General features: G+C 43.1%; 1 protein-coding gene across 2 annotated transcripts in view; it reads left to right on the top strand.

The window, feature by feature from the left end:
* The window catches only part of AFG1L (AFG1 like ATPase), a 204,436-nt gene that overhangs the window by 93,326 nt on the left and 91,521 nt on the right, over nucleotides 1-19,589 (top strand). For both annotated transcript variants that reach the window (XM_068231263.1, XM_068231262.1), the window contains exon 6: nucleotides 14,529-14,628. In XM_068231263.1, the coding sequence (XP_068087364.1) occupies nucleotides 14,529-14,628 (100 nt within the window). The remainder of the gene's footprint in view (nucleotides 1-14,528; nucleotides 14,629-19,589) is intronic.

Consider the following 19,589-nt stretch of genomic DNA (forward strand, 5'->3'; position numbering starts at 1 on the left):
TTTCCTCCCCCTGACTTACATTCTTAAATTTATTACAGGCGGCGACATCTTTAGTCCTGTTAGGTGCATATCTGCGGAATGTTCTTTTATGGAGTTCCAAAGCCAGTACAAATTGTACCTTGTCTCCTGAAATGCTCTGGGAAGGGGAATTCCACATAGCTATACAACCTAGGCTAAGCATCACAGGGAGGGTGGGGTTACATACCAATATATAAAAAGAGGCTGTGTTTCTGATTAAAAAATCTCAAATCCTTTAAAAATTTTAATGCAACCTATAACCTGTCAAATGCAATTGAAAAAAACGAGTAGATCAGTAGAATATATAAAAACCATAAAAAAAAGCAAGTTGCACATTCAACTAATACTTTTTTGTTGAAGTACATTTCTGCTTGCTAACTGTGTTTATTCTTATTGATTCTTTTTCCTTCATTTATTTTTTACATTACATAAATCCAATAACAAGTGCAAGGGCAATAGCTGGAAGCCGAATTGGAAGTTACCCCAGAGTCTACAGCAGCCTAGAGGGGGGAATAGTAATTGATGCTTCCAAGGCTTATGCAGGAGCAGGGTGTTCTGTTTTTCAGCTTTAACCTGTGCCCAAATATCCAGATGCCTTAATTCCATGTATGCATGAGACTCTTTAAGAAAATAAAAAGCCTAATCACAGATACACCATCCCATCTGTGGATGGGTATCAGACTCCAACATAGGAGGTGTCTGAAGACTTCATAAAATTAGTTGTTCAGGTCAATTCAGTTGGAAGAGCTACAAGACCTAAAGAGTTTGGACTCCACCAATAGATAGATTGTTAGCCTACGCAGAAGTGATGGACCATTAAAGTTAACTCCCAACTACAAAACTTCAAGGTACATAATAGTCAGAAGTTACAAAGGAACACACAGCATCTTCAAAGCAGATAAAGGCCTGCCTCACGTGTTCATAAAGACGCTGAAGTGTGTGTGTGTGTGTGTGTGTGTGTGTGTGTGTGTGTGTGTGTGTGTCAGGCTGGGTGCACCCATAGCAAAGCGTGAAAGGTTGCATTTTCTGTCATGTTTTTTGGGGGGGTTTTGTGCGTTATTACTGCGTCAGTGTTTTTTTTTCAGCAGATCCGTTTTTCAAGCGTTTTGAGTGCGTTTTTATGTGTTTGAGTTTCGCATATACTAAACGCATGTGTTTTGTATGCGGTTTTCAATTGCGGTTTATGCTAATCACTAGGAAGACAACAGGAATATTATGCAACAAAACTTCCGTTTTTAAAAATGCATGTTTGAAAACGCATATGCGTTTTTTTTAATGTGTTTTTTTTTTTTTCTTTCCTGCAGCCGATAGACTTCCACTAGCAGCGTTTTCTACAAAGCTAGCGTTTCTGCTAAGTGTGTACCTAGCCTTAGGGAAGCAATGAGAAAGCAACTGCTCAGCCCCCCCCCCCCCCAAAAAAATATTGCTAATATTTTGTGTGCTAAAGGACTACATGCCAGGGGGCTACTAAAATGTTTTGCAGACTAGTGAAGCCATCATTTTTGGCTTAAATGAGAAATATTACACTTGGAGAAACATAGAACGCCGAATGCAATCATATGGACCATATCCCATCTGTAAAATGATGTGGAAGTGTTCTGGTTTGGGCCTCTTTTGGTGCATTTCGGCCTGGACAATTTGCCATCATTGATGTGACATTCTGAACCATGCCAGTAAATTCTAGAAAAAATATCAACATCTCTCTGTGAACTGAATCACAAGAGACTGCAAGTCATGCAGTAAGACAATGATCCTAAATACACAAGTTGCTTTCCCAAAGAATAGGTAAAGAAAAATACAGTGAAGGTTTTGGAATGGTCCACCAAGAATTAGATGTTTTGTGCGGAGGAATGGGCTAAAATTCAGGTACAAAGAAAACTGAAAGATCACACCAATATAAATTAATCAATTACCAATATCTTTATTCATACAAAAAGTAATACAAGAAAATACAATTGGTAATAAAGAGAAGTTGCTGAATGTATACAGAAAGTGCTAATGTGCATAGGAGTGTATAATGCAATTTGTATGGAGTAAACCTATTACAAATATAGGTGAAATAGAAAGCCGTAGACACTTTCCATATTTTCTGTTGCCCTTTTCTTGAGACCTTCCTTCAGGCTACTTTCACACCAAGGCGTTGCGTTTTAGGGGACGTTAAGGTTGCATACTGTGCCCCTAACGCAACGCATGGTGGTGTTTAAGTTGGACGTCAGATTGATCCGCGTTATGCAGCTCTCAAAGCAGCCGCTCCAGGATAGTGATGGGAAGTCTGGATCTTTTTTAAGGATTCGTATCATTCTAATCGGATCATTGAAAAGATCTGGATCTTTGAACCGAATCATTTGAATCATTTTACTAGGGAAGCAGACTGGGGGTGAAATGACTAGCAGGACAGGACTTTCCTTGCACTGTACATTCTGTATGTTCCTGTTTCTTTCAGACAGACATCCACTGTGAACCGAATCTTTCATTGTGGTGATCCGGATGATTCGACTCACAAAAAAGATCCGGGTCAAATGAACGATTCGTTCATGATCCGAACAACACGGAGTCTCACCACGAGTCACCACAGTGCAGTGAATATTAATTAGCCATGTGGCTAGTCACTGAGCATGTGCAAACAATCTAATGCAGCTCTATAGGGGTATAACGTACAGCATGCTGCACTTTCATTTAACGTGCAGCGTTATAACCTGATGCAACGTGTGCACTGTGAACAGCACATTGATCTTACAGTGCTGTGAGTTAGGCTGCGTTACTGGCTGCTGTAACGTGTGACTTTAACGTCCCACTGTGAAACCAGCCTCATGGTGTCAGAAAAAAGTCTTATGTAGTCTATATCTGGAATTTCATCACCCAAAAAGCATCTTTCTGGCAGTTTTCTTTTATGGAGGTGGGAGTGGAGATATAGTGGGAAGCAAAAGTTTGGGCTGCCTTGTTAATCGTCCTGATTTTCCTGTATAAATCGTTGGTTGTTACGATAAAAAATGTCAGTTAAATATCATATAGAAGACACAGTGGTATTTGAAAAGTGAAATGAAGTTTAATGAATTTCCAGAAAGTGTGCAATTATTGTTTAGACAAAATTTGGCAGGTGCATAAAAAAAGAAATAAAATCAATATTTACTAGATCCTCCTTTTGCAGAGATTACATCCTCTAAATGCTTCCTGTAGGTTCCAATGAGAGTCTGGATTCTGGTTGAAGGTATTTTGGATTCCGCTTTACAAAAACCTCTCTAGTTCATTCAGGTTTGATGGCTTCCGAGCATGGACAGTTCTCTTTAACTCACACCACAGTTTCAATTGCACTCAAAGGATTATTAGGAACACCTGTTCAATTTCTCATTAGTGCAATTATCTAATTAATCACACGGCAGTTGCTTCAATGCATTTAGGGGTGTGGTCCTGGTCAAGACCATCTCCTGAACTCCAAACTGAATGTCAGAATGGGAAAGAAAGGTGATATAAACAATTTTGAGCGTGGCATGGTTGTTGGTGCCAGACGGGTTGGTCTGAGTATTTCACAATCTGCTCAGTTACTGGGATTTTCACACACAACCATTTCTAGGGTTTACAAAGAATGGTGTGAAAAGGGAAAAACATCCTGTATGCTGCAGTCCTGTGGGCAAAAATGCCTTGTTGATGCTAGAGGTCAGAGGAGACTGACAGAATGAGAATATGGATCCATCATGCTTTACCACTGTGCAGGCTGGTGGTGTAATGGTGTGGCGGATGTTTTCATGGCACCCTTTAGGCTCCTTAGTGCCATTTGGGAATTTTTTAAATTCCACGGGCTACCTCAGCTTTGTTTCTGACCATGTCCATCCCTTAATGACCACCATGTACCCATCCTCTGATGGCTACTTCCAGCAGGATAATGCACCATGTCACAAAGTTCGAATCATTTCAAATTGGTATCTTGAACATGACATGAGTTCACTGCACTGAAATGGCCCCCACAGTCACCAGATCTCAACCCAATAGAGCATCTTTGGGATGTAATGGAACGGGAGCTTCGTGCCCTGGATGTGCATCCCACAAATCTCCAACTGCAAGATGCTATCCTATCAATATGGGCCAACATTTCTAAAGAATGCTTTCAGCACCTTGTTGAATCAATGCCACTTAGAATTAAGGCAGTTCTGAAGGCGAAAGGGGGTCAAATACCGTATTAGTATGATGTTCCTAATAATCCTTTAGGTGAGTGTATATTCAGGTCTGGGGACTGAGCTAGCCATTCCAGAACGTTGTACTTGTTCATCTGCATTAATTCCTTAGTGGATTTTGAGCAGTGTTTAGAGACGTCTTGTTGAAAGATCCAACCCCGGCGCAGCTTCAGCTTTGTCACTGATTCCTGGACATTGGTCTCCAGAATCTACGGATACTGAGTGGAATCCATGCTTCCCTCAACTTTGACAAGATTCCCAGTCCCTGCACTGGCCACACAGCCCCACAGCATGATGGAACCACCACCATATTTTACTGTAGGTAGCAGGTGTTTTTCTTGGAATGCTGTGTTTTTCCTCCATGCATAACACCCCTTGTTGTTCCCAAATAACTACATTTTAGTTTCATCAGTCCACAGCACCTTATTCAAAATGAAGCTGGCTTGTCCAAATGTGCTTTAGCATACTTTTAAGTGGCTGGGCAGAGAAAAGGCTTCCTCTGCATTACTATCGCATACATCATCTCCTTGTGTAAATTGCGCCGAATGGTTGAACAATGCACAGTGAAGGCTGGGGCACACTGAGGGGGTTTTCAGGCGTTTTTTGCAGCCACTTGCGGCTGCGGACACGCTTGGTTAATGTATTTCAATGGGGTAGGTCACACCAGAACGGGAGGCGTTTTGCTGAAACGCATACTCCCGGGGTGAGGCATTTTTGGATTGCGGAGGAGTTTCTGCCTCCAATGTAAAGTATAAGAAAAAAGCAAACCGCTCTGAAAAACGGCAGTTCAGAGCGGTTTTGCAGGCGTTTTTGTTACAGAAGCTGTTCAGTAACAGCTTTACTGTAACAATATATGAAATCTACTACACCAAAAACTCTTCCCAAAACCGCAAAATGCTAGGTGAAACGCTACAGAAAAATAAGAAAAAGCGTTTCAAAATCTGCTAGCATTTTGCGGATCTGCTAGCGGGTTTTGGTGTGCACCAGGACTGACTCCATCTGCAGTAAGATGATGTTGTAGGTCTTTGGTGCTGGTCTGTGGGTTGACTCTGACTGTTCTCACCATTTGTAACTTCTGTCTATCTAAGATTTTTCTTGGGTCTGCCACTTCGAGTCTTAACTTGAACTGAGCCTGTGGTCTTCCATTTCCTCAATATGTTCCTAACTGTGGAAACAGACAGCTGAAATCTCTGAGACAGCTTTCTGTATCCTTCCCCTAAACCATGATGGTGAACAATCTTTGTCTTCAGGTCATTTAAGAGTTGTTTTGAGACTCCCATGTTGCTACTCTTCAGATACAATTAAGAGGGAAACTTACAATTGACCCCCGTAACTACTCTTTTTCATAATTGGATTCACCTGTGTATGTAGGTCAGGGGGGTTACTGAGCTTACCAAGCCAATTTGAGTTCCAACAATTAGTTCTAAAGGTTTTGGAATCAATAAAATGACAACCATGCCCAAATTTATGCACCTGCCTAATTTTATTTAAACCATTATTGTGCACTTTCTGTACATCCAGTAAACTTAATTTCACTTCTCAAATATCACTGTCTCCTATATGATATATTTAAACATTTCAGCCCATGGGGATTTTTCACCTCCTGCATCAGAGCAATTTTCACCTCCCATTCATTTGCTAATAATTATCACTACTTATCACAATTTATTGATCTATATCTTGTTTTTTTCCGCCACTAATTAGGCTTTCTTTGGGTGGTACATTTTGCTAAGAATAATTTTTTTTTTTTATAAATGCATTTTAACAGGAATATTAAGAAAAAATGTAAAACATTTTTTCTCAGTTTTTGGCCATTATAGCTTTAACATAATACATGCTACCATAATTAAAACCTATGTATTTTGCCGTTTGTCTCGGTTATTACACCATTTAAATTTTGTCCCTATCACAATGTATGGCGCCAATATTTTATTTGGAAATAAAGGTGCATTTTTTCAGTTTTGCGTCCATCACTATTTACAAGCTTATAATTTAAAAATTGTTCGTAGTATACCCCCTTCACATGCGTATTTAAAAATTCAGACCCTTAGGTAACCATTTTTGTTTTGTTTTTGTTTTTTTTATTGTAATTTTTTTATTTTATTTGGGTAATTTTTTGGTGTTGGGAAATAAACAGTTAATGTTTAGTGTTATAATATGTGTAAAATGTTTGTAGATGTAGTTTTACTATTTGGCCACAAGATGGCCACCTTGAGGTTTTTTTTTTTTTTTTTTCCCTCGTGCTTTTCACTAACCGGAAGCACAAGGATGACGGGGACATTTTTTTCTGGAGGAAAAAAAAAGACTGAAGCCTCGAGTATCGGTTTTTCTGCTGGGGACACGGATCGGTGATCGGGAACCATGTTCCCGTTCACTGATCCCAGGGCTACCGGGGGACAGCACGGGGGCGCGGAGCGTGAGGATCACGTCCGGGCGGCTGAAATGGTTAACTGACATTTTTTATATTGTAACAACCAACTATTTATACAGGAAAATCCTGACGATTAACAAGGGTGGTATATACCGTATTTCGCGCCGTATAAGACGCTCCGGAATATAAGACGCACCCAGGTTTAGAGGGCAAAATCTAGGGAAAAAAAAAATAAACTAAACCTGGTGCGTCCATATTTCAGGAGCGTCTTGTACATGACCTCCCCCAAATGGTGTCCTCCGGTGTCCTCCTGTGTCCTGCTGTCTGCCCCCAGTGTGCCTGCTGTCTGCCCCCAGTGTGGCTGCTGTCTGCCCCCAGTGTGTGCTGCTGTCTGCCCCCAGTGTGTGCTGCTGTCTGCACATTGCTGTCTGCCCCCATGTGTCCCCCCTGTTTGCTCGCCGGGTCCCCCCTGTGTTTGCTCGCCGGGTCCCGCCTGCTTGCCCCCCTCCTCGTGTCCCCCTGTGTGGGTGCTCGCCAGGCCCCCCTCTAATTGAGAAGCAGCAGCTGCTTACCTCCTCCATCTTGCCCGCGGCGATTGAAAACATCCGGCTTCTGTGGGCGGCTTCCTCTAGTGCTGGCTTGTAATGACGCGTCATTACAAGCCGGCACTAGAGGAAGCCGCCCACAGAAGCCGGATGTCTTCAATCGCCGCGGGCAAGATGGAGGAGGTAAGAGCTGCCGCTTCTCAATTACAAGGGGGCCCGGGCACACACACGGGGGACACGAGGAGGGGGGCAAGCAGGCGGGAAGGAGGAGACGGCCACAGCAGGACGCACAGGCAGGGAATCCCCGACGGCGGGTTGCGGATCGTATCGGCGGGCGTTCGTAAGTCGGGGATTCCCTGCCATTGACGTATAAGACGCAGGGACTTTTTCTCCCCATTTTTTGGGGAGAAAAAGTGCGTCTTATACGGCGAAAAGTACGAGATATACCCCCCTGTCAAATTTTGACTTAAAGTTACTTTTATTCAACCAGCAAATAATTTTTTGACGGGAAATGACATAGGTGTCTCCGAAAAGATAAGACGATGTATAAGGCATGTAGAGGCATTATCGTGGGAAAAACCTTTCTCAGCTTTTATTTACATTTGAGCAAAACGTGTCAGTCCAAAATTATTCATACCCTTCTCAATCAATAGATAAGCCTTTATTGGCTATTACAGTAATCAAACACTACTTATAATTGCAGGCCAACTTTTTCCATGTCCTCACATGTATTTTTGCCCATTCATCTTTAGCAATGAGCTCCAAATCTTTCAGGTTGGAGGGTCTTCTTGCTGTCACCCTGATCTTTAGGCTCCCTCCACAGATTCTCATTTGGATTCAAGTCAGGACTCTGGCTGGGCCACTCTAAAATGTTAATGTTTTTGTCAAAACATTTCTTCACCACTTTTGCTGTGTGTTTTGGGTCATTGTCACGCTGAAATGTCCACTGGTGCCCAAGGCCAAGTTTCGCTATAGACTGTTGTCATTGAGAATCCTCATGTATTTTTTTTTTTTTTTCATGGTGCCATTTACTGTGATTAGGTTCCCTGGTCCATTGGCTGAAAAACACCCCCAAAGCATTAGGTTCCCACCATCATGTTTGACAGTGGGGATGGTGTTCTTTGGGTTGAAGGCTTCTCCTTTTTTTTTTTTTTTTTTTTTTTTTTTTTTTTTTTTTTACACCAAATAAAGAAAACCTCATTGTGACCAAACTATTCAATGTTTGTTTCCACTGACCATAGATGGATGGATAGATAGATATAGATATTTAAGTTGAAAGTTGAGTCGTGTTCTATTGGGTAATGTGGATAAATTTACTTTGAACAACTCTCGATCTGGACCTAAATTTGTAAACAAGGTTTTGGGTTGCTTTCAAAGTGTTTGTTTCAAACTACTTACAACCTTTTATACAATACTATAACCTGTAACAAAAATGGAGACTGGTTTTTGTTTTTCTATGTAAAATTGTAACTAGAATTGTTTATAGCTAGGGGACTGCCTGTGATTTAAATTTATTTCTGAATAAGTACTGGTGCACACCGAGCGGCTTTTTCAGCGTTTCTGCAGCCGCTTGCGGTTGCGGATACGCTTGGTCAATGTATCTCAATGGGGTGGTTCACACCAGAGCGGGAGGCGTTTTGCTGAAACGCATACTACCGGGGTGAGGAATTTTTTGGATTGTGGATGCGTTTCTGCCTCAATGTTAAGTATAGGAAAAAACGCAAACCGCTCTGAAAAACGGCAGTTCAGAGCGGTTTTGCAGGCGTTATTGTTACAGAAGCTGTTCAGTAACAGCTTTACTGTAACAATATCTGAAATCTACTACACCAAAAACGGTTCACAAAACCGCAAAATGCTAGCTGAAACGCTACAGAAAAATAACAAAGCGTTTCAAAATCTGCTAGCATTTTGCGGATCTGCTAGCGGGTTTTGGTGTGCACCAGGACTAAGAGTCGGATGGAAGCATTCTTAGTCAAAGTGTTTGATTTGTATAGAATCCTCTAGGGCTAATATGTCCCTTGTGTGTCTCTCTCTCTCTCCCTTCCTCCCTCCCTCCTCCTCTTCAGATCAGGTAATAGTTGATTTAGACATGCGGCAGCCACTTTCCATGGATGAGATCTGAGAAACTGCACAGAGATGGAAGGGGCAACAAAACCTGCCTGTCAGTGTTCCCTCAAGGGTCCAACCTATGCCTTATCCCAGTACAAACGCTGCTAACTTCTGCAATTTACCTATTTGTACCTAAAGCTCAGCTTTAATCTTTTCTGTGCCTGGGGCCAGGTGCCTTTCTATTTAATGCTGGGACTAGTTAGTAATGGGTTTGCATCCAGGGTGACTGTCACCAGTGACGTTGCTTCTAAAAAAGAAAAAAATCCTGACTACTTTCAGTCGGATGTATTATGCAAATATCTTGGTCTCCTGTCACAGCCAGTAGGGAAATTGTGTGTAAACATAAGGCTTGTGATACATGGGGCTCACTTTTAAGCAATGTACAAATGCTAGATTTTGCTGTTCGCCATCCAAATGATCAGTAAATTCAGGAGAACTCAATCTAATGTTTGTGTCTCATTGTACACCTGAAGTAAGAGGGATATGAAGGCTCACATATTTTCTTGCAAGACCAGTTGCCTGGCAGACCAAAGAAAAATAAAAACAAAAATCCACTTACCTGGGGCTTCCTCCAGCCCCTGGCAGCCGTCCTGTGCCCTCGCCGCAGCTCTGGTGGCTCCCGGTCTTCTCCGCTGCAGAAGCCGAACCTCGCTTGGTTGGCTACTGGATCTTTCTTCTGCACTCCACCACTACACCTTTGACATCATCGGTGCTGCACTGCGCAGGCGCAGAAGTACTGTGCCTGCGCAGTACAGTCCTGATGACGTCCACGGTGAAGCGCAGAAGAAGCCGACCTGGCGAGGTCGGCTTCTACAGCGGAGAAGACCGGGAGCCACCGGAGCTGTAGCGAGGGCACAGGACAGCTGCCAGGTGATGGAGGAAGCCCCAGGTAAGTGGATTTTTGATTTTATTTTTCCTGGACGTATCCTTTAAAGGACAACTATAGTAAGGTATGTGGAGGCTGCCATATTTATTTCCTTTTACACAACACCAGTTGCCTGGCAGCACTGCTGATCTATTTGGCTTCAGAAGTAACTGAATAACACCAGAAACAAGGATGCAGCTAACCTAGTCAGATATGACAATGTCAAACGCCTGATCTGCTGCATGCTTTCTCAGGGTCTATGGCTAAAAGTATTAGAAGCAGAGGATCAGCAGGACAGCCAGACCACAGGTATTGCTTAAAAGGAAATAAATATGGAAGCCTCCCCATGCCTCTCACTACAGTTTTACTATAAAACAAGTATGCGGCTAGTCCAGTCAGACTTTAATCAGAAACCTCTGATCTGCATGCTTGTTCAGGGTCTATGGCTAAAGTTTTAGAGGCAGAGGATCAGCATGACTGCCAGGCAATTTTCAAAGGAAATAAATGTCAGCAACCATAATCTTCTCGCTTCAGGTGTGCTTTAAACCTGAATTTCCACTTTATGCTAACCTCTGCTCTTTAACCATTTAAACCGCCTGGACGTAATTGTCCCGTCCAGGCGGCTGCTGCTGTGCTTCTGCATGCTTCCAGTGCCGCCCCGGAGATCAATGAATGGGAACATAGTTCCCTTTCATTGATCTAAGTCCCCGGCAGAAAAACCGACTGCTTCTTATCAGAGGCCGCGGTCTTCATGACAAAAAGTTTCCTGCTTCCTGGAAGCGAGCACTTCGTTTCCAGGGCTAAAAAAAAATAATCACTGTGGCCAAATAATAAATGGTAACATAAATGGTTACCTAAGGGTCTGAACTTTTTTTTAATATGCATGTGAAGAGGGTATATTGCGAACGTTTTTTTTTTTTTTAATTTTAAGCTTGTAAATAGTGATGGACGCAAAACTGAAAAAATGCACCTTTTATTTCCAAATAAAATATTGGTGCCATACACTGTGATAGGGACATAATTTAAATGGTGTAATAACCAGGACAAATGGGCAAATAAAATGCATACAGGTAGGTTTTATTTATGGTAATATTTTAAAGCATTTAAAAAAAAAATGAAGCAAATGCTTACCTAAGGAGAAGGAAGGCTCTGGGTCGTATAGATCCTTCTGTCTCCTCTCTCGGTGCTCTCTATCCTGTGCTGGCTCCCCGCCCCTCCCCCCCCCCCCCACCCCGTTTCAATCTCCCACCGAAAGGGTATTTGGAAGTCTTTGGGAGCCGTGTCCTCCCGAAGACGTGCGGCTCCATACTGCACAGGCGTGAATGTGCAAGAGAGCGTGCTTGCCCTTCTTCAGGAGCACTCGAGCTCCCTGAAGACTTCTGAAGCCTCCTACGGCCGGGTAAAGCAGTATTTGACTAATTTAGTCAAATACTGCTACCGGGCGAGCCAGCACTGCAACGAGGGGACCAGGAGAGGAGCGGGAGGGCTCTATAGGACTCGGAGCCTTCCCTTTCCTTGGGTAAGTATCTGTCACATTTTTTTAAATGCGGTTCCCATTCACTTTAAAGCTATAATGGCCAAAAACTGAGAAATGAATTGTTTTCCTTTTTTTTAATATTCCTGTTAAAATGCATTTAGAAAATAATTCTTAGGAAAATGTACCACCCAAAGAAAGCCTAATTAGTGGCAGAAAAAACAAGACCTTGATCAATTCATTGTGATAATTAGTGATAGTTATTAGCGAATGAATGGGAGGTGAAAATTGCTTGGATGCATAAGGTGAAAAATACCCGGGGGCTGAAATGGTTAAAGCCTTGTACACACTTAAGATTACTATTGCCTGTCTGGTATCAGTACACAATCCCTTCAACAAATGTTTGTGGCCGGGCTGGACTGACACATTGCTAGGCTGTAGTCTAGCAATGTTTTGAATCACTAGGGATTATCAATAAGATGCAAATTTATCACTTTATGCAAATGTATGCAATTTTTTTAATGCAAATCTATGCAGTTTGAAAATTGACTAATCAATTTAAACCCAGGTTTTGAATTGATTGGTCCATTTTGAAGCTGCATATAGTTGCATAAACTTGGAAATATTTGTATCTCATTGATCATCCATATCTATCGCACTGGAAGGGGGTGGAGGGGCAATGTGCAGTGCATGACAGAGGGGTGGAGCAAAGAAAGAGAACAGTGGTGTTGGGTTGTGCTCGGACAAGATGATGCAGAATACCGGATCTCCCAATGGGTTGGGAGGGGGGTGCAGGGCTGTGTAGTTGGAGTCCAGGAGCAATTTTTGGGTACCTGGAGTCCGTTTTGAGTCAGATGATTTCTGTACCCACTCCATAGTCATGCAAGGTCTGTGGAGTAGGAGTCGGAGCAATTTTGAGTACCTGGAGTCCGAGTCGGTGGTTTTATAAATTGAGGAGTTGGAGTCTGATGATTTTTGTACTGACTCTACAGCGGGAGTCTCCTGATGCCAGCATTACACTGCACAACAACTCAGTGACCTCTCTGATGCAAAAACCGCACCAACCCATTACATAGGTTAACATGTCTGCTTTAGACTGTTGTGCCATATATATCTACATTTTAATTTCTGTACTTAAGCTTTACAGTTGAGCATTGTGCAACTGCAGACCCAGGGACTACCTCTGTGGGGTTTTTTTATGTGTGCAATGTGAAAGGGCTTTGTATGTTTTTATATGTAGGCACTTCACACCCAGCCCATTGTCCTTTCCAATATGTGACTAATTATGCAGCAAGTTTACAAAAAGACCCTTGCTTATCAAGTGCATAGAAATGAAAGCACTCTTGGTTATATTTGAATATCTAAGAGGCATAGATGCAAGTTATCATTGTTAACAATACGATGTGTGCATCTTTTGTGATAAAGGAAGCCATGTGTTTAGGGTTTATTTGAAGTACACCTTCTTTGTAAAGTGCACCAGGCGGTTGTGAAGCTACAGGTTAAGGCCTGCTGGACAAAATGACTGAGCAATTGTTTCAAACTGGAGGAATAAAGGTTCACCTTGCTGTGAAGCTACATGTTATGTAGATGGACCATCTGCTGAATTGTGGTGTTCAGTTAGTCGATAGTGTCTGTATCATTTTGATTCCACTTCACAGCAGAGGACAAGTATCTGACTAACCCAGAGTCTCCTCATCTTTCAGCATTTAAACCTAGAGAACAATAACATTCATGTTTTGTGTTGTTCATTGAGATGGCTCTAATTAACTGGATCACCCTAATGTTTGTTCCTACTTCGTGCTGTGAGCACTTGTATTCTTTTTAAAAAAGATAGGATTCACTCAGCACAGATGATCATCCATAATAGTTATCCTCGTCATTTGTTTCCCTCAAATTATTAAAGCCAGTCTCCAGGCATAACTTGTTTTGATTAGAATAGAAAGGAGTGGAGCTATTGGGCGCTCTCCACAAAACTCATAAATTATCACCTAACTGATTAAAAATAACCTTTCCCCACATATACAAGCAAAATAATTACTCTAAGTAAGCTGTTCCTTATTAACTTCAGTTCAATAGTACTTTTCTTACCTTAATTATCTATTTTTAGCTACTAAAGAGCAAAAATATAATATAAGGTGAAAACCGGTGAAAAAGCTTTGTGAATCGTGCCCATAGCTGTGGTTCGTTGAAATTAGGCAGTTGACAATATTGTATAACCTGACAAGAAAATAATTTGGCAGTCACTGCAGTTCCGTAGCATTGAGGCTTGGCCACGGCATAAATACGAACTGAGCAGAGTGTATGTATAAAGGTTGTACTGCATTCATGAATGTACAAAGACCGGAAAGTTATTTAGTAATATTAGACACAGATAGAAAATGTGCAAAGTAATCACAAAAATAGAACCTCTCGACCTGACTTCTCCACAAGTAAAGTTTCTAAGCTAATCTTTGTTCAGACCACCAGTAAACCATTTTCTTCCCAGATACACTAACTTCACCCTTGGCCAGCAACAAGAACTCCTCTCAACTACAAGTGTTTGTTTCAGTTGATCACATTCCCTTTGCTCACCTTACTTCCTTTCTTTGGAGTCTTTCTGATTAAGTGAAATAAATCCTTTCAACAGATGATTTTTTTTTTTTTTAAGTTCACCTCCGTTCCTTCTAAAACGCAGGTGATGTCAGAAAGTGGCATCTGTATAACAAGGCTATTTGTTAGACCCGTTTGTTCAGAAGCAAAATGGATGCCACAAGAACAAGTCATTGTCCTGGTTCAAAAGCAATTGAGTGTTTAATTGTACAGTGTTGTTGGTAACATTTCTTAAACAGTTCTATCCCTGATGTACATACAACACTGTTAATTGTTTTTGGGGAGAAGATGATGCATTGTGTTGGTCAAATTAAGGCAGCTCTGTACTTGCGCGTGTATGCAAAAAGAACCTTATATTTGCTTTGTTTTTTTCTTTTCACTTCTACAGGTTACAGATATAGCAGATGCAATGATACTGAAACAACTATTTGAGAACTTATTTCTAAATGGAGTTGTTGTTGTAGCAACATCTAATAGACCACCAGAAGGTAATAGAATTGTTACTAAAAATAGAATTGTGTGTGAATGGAGTTTTGGAGCATTTAGTCACTGTATGCTACCCTTGTTATGTTTGCATCTGTATTTCTCTGAAGCATAACAATAGGTAGAAGAATGGAAACGGACACCCAAAAATAAACATTTTCAGTTTTGGAGATGTAAAATGTGGTTATAAACCACATAGAGAAACAGTGGATGATTTAAAGTGGCGTAAAATTTAAATTTCATTTTTGGTATTAAACATAGCCTAAAACTAATCAATTTAAAAAATATTAAGTTTACAAGGTACTGGGAGTTTTAATAACTCAAGCTTGCACTTCACTCAGAAGCTGATTGATAAGATTGCAGTTGCCAAGGACCAAATTATCAGATTGTGCTGAGGTGTTTGAGTTTTCTGCTGCTACAGTGGTTTGCAAAAGTATTCAGCCCCCTTGAAGTTTTCCACATTTTGTCATATTACTGCCACAAACAATCAATTTTATTGGAATTTCACGTGAAAGGCCAATACAAAGTGGTGTACACGTGAGAAGTGGAACGAAAATCATACATGATTACAAATATTTTTTACAAATAAAAAACTGCAAAGTGGGGTGTGCGTAATTATTCAGCCCCCTTTGGTCTGAGTGCAGTCAGTTTCCCATAGACATTGCCAGATGAGTGCTAATGACTAAATAGCGGTCACCTGTGTGTAATCTGTCAGTACAAATACAGCTGCTCTGTGACAGCCTCAGATGTTGTCCTAAGAGAATATTGGGAGCAACAACACCATGAAGTCCAAAGAACACACCAGACAGGTCAGGGATAAAGTTGAGAACTTTAAAGCAGGCTTGGGCTATAAAAAGATTTCCAAAGCCTTGAACATCTCACGGAGCACTGTTCAAGCGATCATTCAGAAATGGAAGGAGTATGGCACAACTGTAAACCTACCAAGACAAGGCCGTCCAACTAAACTCACAGGCCGAACAAGGAGAGCGCTGATCAGAAAGGCAGTCAAGAGGCTCATGGTGACTCTGGATGAGCTGCAGAGATCTACAGCTCAGGTGGGGGAATCTGTTCATAGGACAACTATTAGTCGTGCACTGCACAAAGTTGGCCTTTATGGAAGAGTGGCAAGAACAACACCATTGTTAACAGAAAGCATAAGAAGTCCCGTTTGCAGTTTGCCACAAGCCATGTGGGGGACACAGCAAACATGTGGAAGAAGGTGCTCTGGTCAGATGAGACCAAAATGGAACTTTTTGGCCAAAATGCAAAATGCTATGTGTGGCGGACTGCACATCACTCTGAACACACCATACCCACTGTCAAATATGGTGGTGGCAGCATCATGCTCTGGGGGTGCTTCTCTTCAACAGGGCCATGGAAGCTGGTCAGAGTTGATGGGAAGATGAATGGAGCCAAATACAGGGCAATCTTGGAAGAAAACCTCTTGGAGTCTGCAAAAGACGAGATTGGGGCAGAGGTTCACCTTCCAGCAGGGCAACGACCCTGAACATAAAGCCAGGGCAACAATGGAATGGTTTAATACAAAATATATTCATGTGTTAGAATGGCCCAGTCAAAGTCCAGATCTAAATCCAATCGAGAATCTGTGGCAAGATCTGAAAACTTCTGTTCACAAACGCTGTCCATCTAATCTGATTGAGCTGGAGCTGTTTTGCAAAGAATGGGCAAGGATTTCAGTCTCTAGATGTGCAAAGATGGTAGAGACCTACCCTAAAAGACAGGCAGTTGTAATTGCAGCAAAAAGGTGTTACTACAAAGTATTGACTCTGGGCTGAATAATTATGGAGTCAATACTTTGTAGAACCACCTTTTAGATTACACACAGGTGCACTCAGTTTTTTTTTTTTTTTTGTAAAACATGTTTGGAATCCTGTATGATTTTCGTTCCACTTCTCATGTGTACACCACTTTGTATTGGTCTTTCATGTGGAATTCGAATAAAATTGATTCAGGTTTGTGGCAGTAATATGACAAAATGTGGAAAACTTGAAGGGGCCCGAATACTTTTGCTAACCACTGTACATCTTGCCTCTAGTAACACATGCCACACCATCCTGCCTCCATAAAGCCCTCTTGACCTATCACTGTGATGGGTGGATTGCTGGACAATCCTAATGTGCAGGAGTCCACCAAGCCAATTTAATCTTCCCCAAAGAAAGTCGGTAATTGTCGATTTACAGTCTTGAGCCTCGTAAACACATACAAGGACTTAGGGGCCTTATGCTGTACAGATGTGTTGGCCTCCAGGCTGGCTGGGGGAGCGGTTGTTGGCTTGGGGGCCTTGTGACAATTTTGCTTGGCGAAAAGGATTTGGTTAAGGCAGGGGAATATTGTATTATGTAATGGCCAAGGTTTTACATCACATTCACTGAGACATGGCTCACCCCCTCTGATTCTGCCGCAGAGGCTGCCCTCTCCTACGGGGAGCTTCACCTCAGTCACACCCCCAGACCAGTCAACAGTCCAGGGTGAGGGGTGGGTCTGCTCTTCTCCCCATCCTGCACATTCCGTGTCCTCAGTCCACCTTCCTCCCTACAATTCACATCATTTGAGGCCCACACTATCCACCTCTACAATCCCCTCCCAGCCATTGTTGCAGTCTTATACCGCCCTCCGGGCTCCATGCGACAATTTCTCGACAACCTTGCCTCCTGGCTCCCACACATCCTCTCCTCTGACCTCCCCACCATCATCCTCGGGGATTTCAATATTCCCACCAATGAACCCAAGAACTCTGTTGTGACCCGGCTACTCACCATAGCCAACTCACATGGCCTAGTACAACACACCAACGCCCCCACTCACACGGCACGTCACACTCTCGACCTTATATTCACTAAATCCACCACCATTGCAGACCTCGACATCGCACCATTTCCACCCTCAGACCATTACCTTCTTATCTTCAACCTTCTCACGGAAGGCTCCTCCAAACTACCCACCCACCTGGTCGATGGCAGCGAGACCTACGCAAGCTCAACCCTGGCATCCTTGCTGACTCCCTCCATGGCCTCTCCGCCACTCTCCCCACCCTAACCAGTCCTAATCTTGCTGCAGCTCAGTATCGCCAAACTCTCTTATCAGCTCTAGACAAAGCTTCTCCACCAATATTCCGCCGCAACCGACCCCCTAACCCCCAGCCCTGGCGCACTACCCGTACTCGCAACCTCCAGAGGGAAACACGTGCCACTGAACTAAAATGGAGGAAAACTCGACTAAACCAGGATTTCTTACAGTACAAGACTAACCTGCTGCAGTTCCACACTGCCCTTGCTCATGCGAAGCAGGAATACTTTACCAAGCTAATCGGAGCACAAGCTTCCAATCCCCGGTGTCTTTTTGGCACCTTCAACTCCCTGCTTAAACCCACCCCCCCACCTTCTGTTTCCTCCCTCTCTGCCACAGATTTAGCCACCCACTTCACCAACAAAATGGTCTCCATCCGACAGGAAATATCCAATCTTCACCTCCCACCCGCTCACAACCAACTCCTCCTCCACCCTATCCTCCCCTCACCTCCTTCACTCCTACTACCACTGAGGAAGTCGGCCACCTACTGCAGACTTCCCATACCACTACCTCCCCCCCCCCCCTTGACCCTATCCCTTCTGATCTACTTCAGCCTCACTTCACGAATCTGGCCCCAGTCCTCACTACCCTGTTTAACCTCTCCCTATTCACAGGCACCTTCCCCTCAGACTTCAAGCAGACTACAGTACTGCCCCTGCTCAAGAAACCCTCCCTCGACCCCTCGCTACCTTCCAACTACCGCCCGATCTCCCTCCTCCCCTTTGCCTCAAAACTCCTTGAGCGTCTGGTTCACAAACGCCTGACCCAGTACCTCAATGCCAACTCACTACTAGACCCACTGCAATCTGGACTTCAGCCTGCCCACTCAACTGAAATGGCTCTCACCAAAGTGGTCAATTACCTTGCCTTCGCTAACGCTGAAGGTAAATACTCAATTCTCCTCCTCCTTGACCTTTCAGCAGCTTTTGATACAGTAGATCATCCCCTACTCCTCCAGTCCCTCCAATCCATGGGCATTCAATATCTCGCCCTGACCTGGCTTTCATCCTACCTCTCCAACCGCTCCTTCACGACCTCCTTCAATGAGTCCTTGTCCACCCCCGACCACCTCTCAGTGGGAGTCCCCCAAGGCTCGGTCCTTGGCCCCCTACTGTTCTCCCTATACACATCCTCCATTGGGAAGGTTATCGCCTTCATGGGTTTTAACTATCCTCTGTATGCAGATGACACCCAAATTTACCTCCACACCCCCGACATATCCGCCATTACCATGGACAAGGTCTCCTCCTGCCTATCTGCCATCTCCTCTTGGATGTCCGCTAGGTTCCTGAAACTATGTATGCTGTGACAGCGCTCCTCTTCTTTTACAATACACCCTGCAGGATTAAAACCTCAACATAGGGCTGGTGCACACCGAGCGGCTTTTTCAGCGTTTCTGCAGCCGCTTGCGGCTGCGGATCCGCTTGGTCAATGTATCTCAATGGGGTGGTGCACACCAGAGCGGGAGGCGTTTTGCAGAAACGAAAAATGCCGGGGTGAGGCATTTTTTGGATTTCAGATGCGTTTCTGCCTCAATGTTAAGTATAGGAAAAACGCAAACCGCTCTGAAAAATGCCTGTTCAGAGCGGTTTTGCCGGCGTTTTTGTTACAGAAGCTGTTCAGTAACAGCTTTACTGTAACAATATATGAAATGTACTATACTGAAATCCGCTGCAGCAATCCGCAAAACGCCATAAAAAAAATAAGAAAAAGCGTTTCAAAATCTGCTAGCATTTTGCGGATCTGCTAGCGGGTTTTGGTGTGCACCAGGCCATAGTGCATTACTGTTGGATTAAACGTATTCACACAAACACCCAGTGCAAAATAGTGTATCACTCGTGTTTCATTCGTTTGTGCAATTGATCATGCGACCCTT

The sequence above is a fragment of the Hyperolius riggenbachi genome, chromosome 4 (assembly GCF_040937935.1).
Source record: "Hyperolius riggenbachi isolate aHypRig1 chromosome 4, aHypRig1.pri, whole genome shotgun sequence".
NCBI classification, from domain to species: domain Eukaryota; kingdom Metazoa; phylum Chordata; class Amphibia; order Anura; family Hyperoliidae; genus Hyperolius; species Hyperolius riggenbachi.